This window comes from Pterocles gutturalis, unplaced genomic scaffold, assembly GCF_000699245.1.
Source record: "Pterocles gutturalis isolate BGI_N339 unplaced genomic scaffold, ASM69924v1 scaffold14544, whole genome shotgun sequence".
NCBI lineage: Eukaryota > Metazoa > Chordata > Aves > Pterocliformes > Pteroclidae > Pterocles > Pterocles gutturalis.
The window spans coordinates 35,275-41,870 of record NW_010135947.1 but is presented as its reverse complement, the minus strand read 5'-3'; the positions used below and the strand labels follow the sequence as shown (position 1 = coordinate 41,870).

Here is a 6,596-nt window from a genome sequence, read left to right as displayed (position 1 = left end):
GGGGGGGGCAGGAATTCTGTGAGTGGGTGTGTGGTTAGGTCCCCAGCCAAGGGCAAACCCATCACATAATGGTAACATAGGCCTCCATGATTTAAATGCATTAAAGAAGAAAGAACTGAGGGAAACTGTAAGGCATCTGTACTGATCTATGGATACTTTTCTATTGAAGCAGCCTTTTCGTACTTGTGAAAAGGCTGCTGTCTACTGAGATGAAATTAGGGAGCAGAGTGGGACCTTACAACATCTGTTTTCATGTGTTGGCTCTTGCTATCTCACAGGTGTGTCTGAGGAGACTATTTAGCATGTATTCATTGTCTGGGTGGAGGCAGTGGACAACCTTTCACTGGGGGAGACCCAGAGCAAGAGTTTCTGAGAGCACTTGGTGGAAAGTGTAAAATATAGGAGACATCTCTGGCAGAATAAGATGGAGTCTGATTTCAATCAAGTCAGAAGATGGAAAGCTTCATGTCAGTCTAGAGGCTGTCTTGTGGCTTGAGCTGAGCTTAGGTTTGTTGAGTCTAAAATCTGACACATATCTGCAATGTTTAATACATCCTGGGTTCAGGAAAAAGCTCTTAATTTAACAGGTATGGACTGATTCAGCATCACTGCTGAAGAGAGGCAGAAAATGACTGGTCATACTATGTGTGGCTTAAGTCTCATGAGGCCAGAAGTGCCCAAGATTTACCTCACTCTCTGACACAAGTCAGAAATCTAGTTGAAGAGAATGATCCAAACATAGGAGCAATAACTTGACAGTTACAGGTAGCCCATGCTGTCAAGTTTTTAAGACTTCTGTGATTCTGTGAATAGATCCCAAGTGGTCTGTTATAAAAACACACAAAAAAACTTCCTGACTAATGTGGGAAGATATGTTACAGTTAGAAAACATAAAACAATATGCTGCTCAAATGCAGAGATAATGACACCTCTATAATTTTGCCTTTTATTAAAACATAGCTAAGACATTTGATTGAATGCGTGACTTCAAAACCAGAACCAACAGAAAATGGGCCCGATTTAACATACATTAAGAGGACACATTTTCCCTCAATAACCTAATCACAATCTGGTTAACACAGCGGAGGGGTGGATTGTGAGCCCCCTCATTTTAATAGTACAATGAAGAACTGGACTCTGTCGTAGCTACACCCAGAAAAAGACAGATTTTTAAATGGATAACATTTATCCAGCAGATGTTTCTCCCCCATTCTTATGCCATAACCTATGTTTATCCTACTGTAAAAATCAGATAAGGTGGGAGAAGTGAGAGAAGTTAAAGCAAAATCACCCTCCTTTACAAAAGAGATGATATCTTACTTCCTCCTCTATTTCCTCCTCTAAGAATGGAGTCTGCAGAAGTTTTTCTATGTTATCTAGTTAGACATTAAACTCTTCAGAGCAGGGTCTGTTCCTTTTTAAGCATTTGAACAAGAGCTGTCCACAGTCTTTGTTGTGACCTTTTTGGTATGGCTGTAATGAAGAACAATGCCAACAGAAGAGGAAATATGACTGTGCTAAACTATCTTGACTATGTTTGTGGTGACAGTGTTTATCATAAAAACCTTGTGCATACAAATCTCTCATTCATAGAATCATTCTAAGATGAATATAAGGATTTTCAGTCTCTAGAAATAAAGGCATAGCATGGTTTATGCTATGGTTTTATAACATATGTTTTAAATGCTCCTTTCTCATTACAGAATAGACATTTTTTTTCTGACATATTTCATTTGTTAAAAGTGGTTTGCAACCAGTTCCACAGAGCTCTGGATGCCACACTGCTTATATGACTCCACATCTGTTTAATTTAATGAATAGTTTCCTTGGAATGGGACATAAGCCAAGATGATGATGCTGACAACCACTATTCAATGAACAGGAATCACTAAAAGAAACAATAGGACAGCACTTATGAGTAAATAACTCGATTTAAATGGATTGCTGATTAATTTGTTCAACACTGAAAACATTTATGCTTTCATTTACAATCACTGAATTTCAAATCTCTTCTGAAAACAAGCATTACGTTTGGAATACTTCCATACAGTGACTGCTTTAGTGTTTATTTTATTGGATCTGATCTGATATAACAACATTAGGACTGTAGCAGAGTGAAAAGATCTCCTGCAGAAACCTTAAATTCCACTTGAGAGAAGGCAAGTAGTTATGTATACTAACATGTGGAAAGCTGGGGAGGTGCTTTTTACAAGGACATGTAGCAACAGGATGAGGGGTAATGGATTTAAACTGGAAGACGGAAGATTTAAATTAAATATAAGAAAGAAATTCTTTACTGTGAGGGTGGTGAGACACTGGAACAAGTTGCCCAGAGAAGTTGTGGATGCCCCATCCCTGGAGGTGTTCAAGGCCAGGCTGGATGAGGCTTTGAGCAACCTGGTCTAGTGGAGGGTGTCCCTGCCCGTGGCAGGGGGGTTGGAACTAGATGATCTCTAAGGTTCCTTCCAACCCAAAACATCCTATGATTCTATGTTTCTATGTATTTCTACTTACTCACAAACTGCAGGGAAGGACAAACCCACAAAGGCACTAGACAGATATTCTGTATACATTTCATTTGCAACTCCTTCCAGGTAGTATTTCTGCCACGTATCCTCCTCAATCTAAAACAAAGAAATACAGATGCAAAATTCTGAGTAAAACCAAACACTTTCTTTAAAATTTACAAGCAACTGCTTAAACATGAACCAGATTTCAACAAATAAGTCAGTAGACTGTTATGGCAATTAATATTGCATATTTTTACAGGATTTCCTGGAATGCCCCCCCCCCCCCAAAAGAATCTATGTAGTCAGTAAATCAACTATAATTGATAAAGCCTATTCAGCATGAGGTGAAATAAAATTGTAGAGATCTTGAGGAAAAAAGTTTCTTAATTTTATCTTTCTGAAAATTCTGTGGTGAAATGTTGCATTATACTGTCTATGTTTAATAATGTTTCAATTATTTTCACCTTGTTGATCAGCAGTCAAAATTAATCCTTTAGAATTATAATTTTTTCTTCTCTGCATCTACAACTAACAAGGAAATATGAGAAACATACTGAAGCAATTTCTTCAATGGTCATCTATGCTTTACAACAATAACTGAAGAAAACCTGCTAAATTCAGAGATCTTTTACTGTTGAAGGTATGAGGAAAAACAAGTCAGAGGTGCTACAGGACTACCACCAAAAGCTTGATCTTTTTGCTTAAGCAGAAGTTTCTAGTGATATTTGAGATGTGCATGCAATCCCACCTAGCTTCCAGCTGCGTCTGTGGATGCCATGTCATATTGATAAGGTTTATGCCTCAGACACTTCATAAGATCTTTCAACTAGCTTCAAACACCTATATGAAGGTAACTGGATCAAGCCACTTAGTATCCATTCAGGAATAGCACTATAATTCAGAAGAGCACATACAAAGCTTGCTGATATGACTGGAAATATGGCATACACAGCAGCTGTTCACCGTTGAAATCCCAGTTCTCTATACAGTAATTTGTGTCCTCATCCAAAGTTTGTTTGAGATTTGACTGTCATTCCCAATGAGACCTTTGTAGGCAAACTAGGGAAACCAGCACAAAAACACAGCCTGAAATAAGGCCTCACACATCAAACAGCTACTTCTGTATTTACTACGTAACATTAAAGGCGTGCAAAAATTTCAACCACAATGGCACATTCTTGCGTGTAATTATCTGTTTGTCTTTATTCACTAATTGTTCTATATAAACTGGGTAAAGAGAAAAATTTGTATTTTCAAGAATTATATAAAGCACCAAAATGTATGCATGATAATACAGTATATATAAAATCAGCAAGAAACATATAAATTACATTAAACTAGTAAAAATAAGGTGATATATATTTTTTTTAACATTTTACATTACCACATTTTCCTTAACTAGAGTCAATCTGATGAGATAGCAAACAAGAAACAAGTAAAGAGATAGAGATTGAGAGATCAGAGATTTTAACTTTAATAAGTCACATGACTTTGGAGATCATTGAAATATTTATCTTGTAATTTAGTTCATGTCTAAAAGCCACATTTTATTCATTGCAAAAAAATAAAGAAACTATCAGTTCCACTGTTTAGGTAGCCCCATTATGGTCATCATCTTACAGAGCAGAAAGTGAGACAGTATTTAGTTTAGATGTGAAGGCCATAATGAGAAAGTAGGTTTTTTTAAACTATTAGTAGAGATTGGCAAAGCTACCTGAAAGGTTGAAGTACCAAATACCAACGGATTTGAGAAGGACTTGGATAACTACATATCTCTTAACCATTTCACAATTTCATAGAATCATAGAATAGTTTGAATTGGAAGGGACCATGGAAGTCATCTAGTCCAACCACCCTGCAGTAAGCAGGGACATCTTATACTAGATTCCACTAAATTTGTCTTTTTCTGATATCCCCAGCTTTTCCCGAAACTCAGTCTACATTGTGTAAAGGGATGATGATACTAATCCTGCAGGAAACAGAGCTGTATCCAGACCCACTGAGGTTGCAAAAAGGATGCTTCAGGAACATCCATCCTGCAGGTAAGGCTCAAGTGCTTTTATCTATACTGCTGATTTTGCTTGTCTGAAGTCCCAGAACCAGTCTAATGGCAACCAGCTAAGTATGAGCAAGAATTTTTTTCCCCATTACACAGACAAATCTCAGCATATCAGAAATTCTCATCAAAGAATGCAGTCCAGTAAGATAAAAAACTTATTACTGCTTTAAAATTTTGTGCAGCTACATTACTGCCCACTATGTCAAATGCCTTGGAAAACATCCAGTCAATTATTTTAATGGTATGAACTGCCTTATGGCAGCAACACAGAGGCCTGTATATTCTTTATGGTAAAAGCATTATGGTATGTTATTAGGCGTGTGGGGTTTGTTATGAACATATATTCCAAACAGCAATATAATGCACATCTCCGTCAGTATTCAAGAAAAGAAATTAATAGATGGGATGTAAGTGACCTGGGTAAAGGTATCCAAAATACTTTTTCAGCTATTCAATAATAAATCAAATAGAGAAAAGCATCTTTAAGCAACAATTTATCTTTGTTGTGTCAAACTACAGCTGTTTCAAAACAGCATTACAGTAAGAGGTTCTTGTACTACATGCATGGCTTGAAGGAAATCTTACAGTGTAAATTCAACAAGGATAAAAAAATCAAGATGGGAAAAAACAAGGCACATACTCTAATCACCAGACAGTTCAGATCTGTGACCAATAACATGCTCCATGCATTTATAATGTATCCAGCAACTGGCTTTCTGCCTCATTTAAAAATGAACTCATGCCTACATAGACATAATTTAAGACTTTTTTCTGGATATTAATTCTATTTTTTTCTTTAACTGGTTTATGTTGTTGTTCCATTAACTGTACTTCTTATCAATCTACCCTAAATTATGCTTCTAAACAAGGTATAATTAGATGGCAACATTAATGTGTTTAACAAAAAATTTAAGCTAAGTAACATATTTTTAATTTTAAGTTAAATCTTTATGAACTTTTAAAATCTTATATGCTTCAGGGAAAAAAATTATATGAGCATGAGCTGTAAAAGTAAACTACATTTTAAAAACAAAAGTTATAATGGTTATGGAGTCCTATTCATTCCCCAAGAGTCTAAAATAGAATTTTCTTGCTCCTTCTTACACATTTTTCCTAAACACTTAGTATTTTCTAAAAAGTTTTAGGTTATAGTTGTGTATTCCATATTCTTACCACAGATCCAAATCATGAAGCACACAAAACCCCAGAAAATAACTCTATAGAAATGCAGTGATGTTCCTCTTCTTGCTCCTTTCTTTGCTCTACTGGAGAGATGTCCTCATCCCCACTTCCCCTGCCTGCAGTTCCATAAGTCTCTGCCCTTGACTCTGCCTCTTTGTTTCTCTTCTCTACCAAACCATTACCTAACATCAGCCACAACGTGAACAGAACTGTTTCTTTAGGCTCATGTCCTGTATATCTTGCTTTCTATTTCCCTCTTAACTCCTTTATCCAAATGGAAATGTCAGCCTGCCTAACTGACATGTACTAGAGGATGCACAGCCATGAACTGGCAGTGTTTCCACTGACACAGTTCTTTATTTTATATCCCCATCAACGGTGTTTCCTCCTCCTTTTTCAAGCTCCTCTTCTAGGCTCATAACATGGTTATCTTTGCCTGCTTCAACCTCGTCACTTATTATATGCTTAAATCATACAGACCTCTTGTCTTCCCACTAATAGGGATAACCAGTGAAAAAAATGTCTAAACCATGTTAAAAAAGCTTTACCTTTAAAAGCTTTAAGAGACATCAAGACCAATTCCATGTCAACCTAGCATTTTATGGATAGCTAGTACCAAAAGAGTGAGGTATTCAGTTCTGTCATACACACTAAGCTCAGAGAGCAAAACCAGGATTATATTACTCATTACCAGGAAACAAAGCAACAGCCACAATAAAAGACTTCAGAAAGAGAATTACAGCTGAGCCTCTGTGATTGCAGAAGCACATGTCACGAGTGTTGTGTCCTAGAAGCATATGTAAGAGCTAAAGCTCTGCTAACTGTCTAACTTAAAGAAGCATTTT

The 6,596-nt window shown here is 36.7% G+C and overlaps 1 protein-coding gene across 1 annotated transcript in view; it reads right to left on the bottom strand.

The window, feature by feature from the left end:
• KCNMA1 (potassium large conductance calcium-activated channel, subfamily M, alpha member 1) overlaps positions 1-6,596 on the bottom strand; it is a gene marked incomplete at both ends in the record, with an annotated part of 119,421 nt that overhangs the window by 80,276 nt on the left and 32,549 nt on the right. Inside the window, one exon of the mRNA XM_010082111.1 lies at positions 2,515-2,624. Coding sequence (XP_010080413.1) covers positions 2,515-2,624 — 110 coding nt within the window. The remainder of the gene's footprint in view (positions 1-2,514; positions 2,625-6,596) is intronic.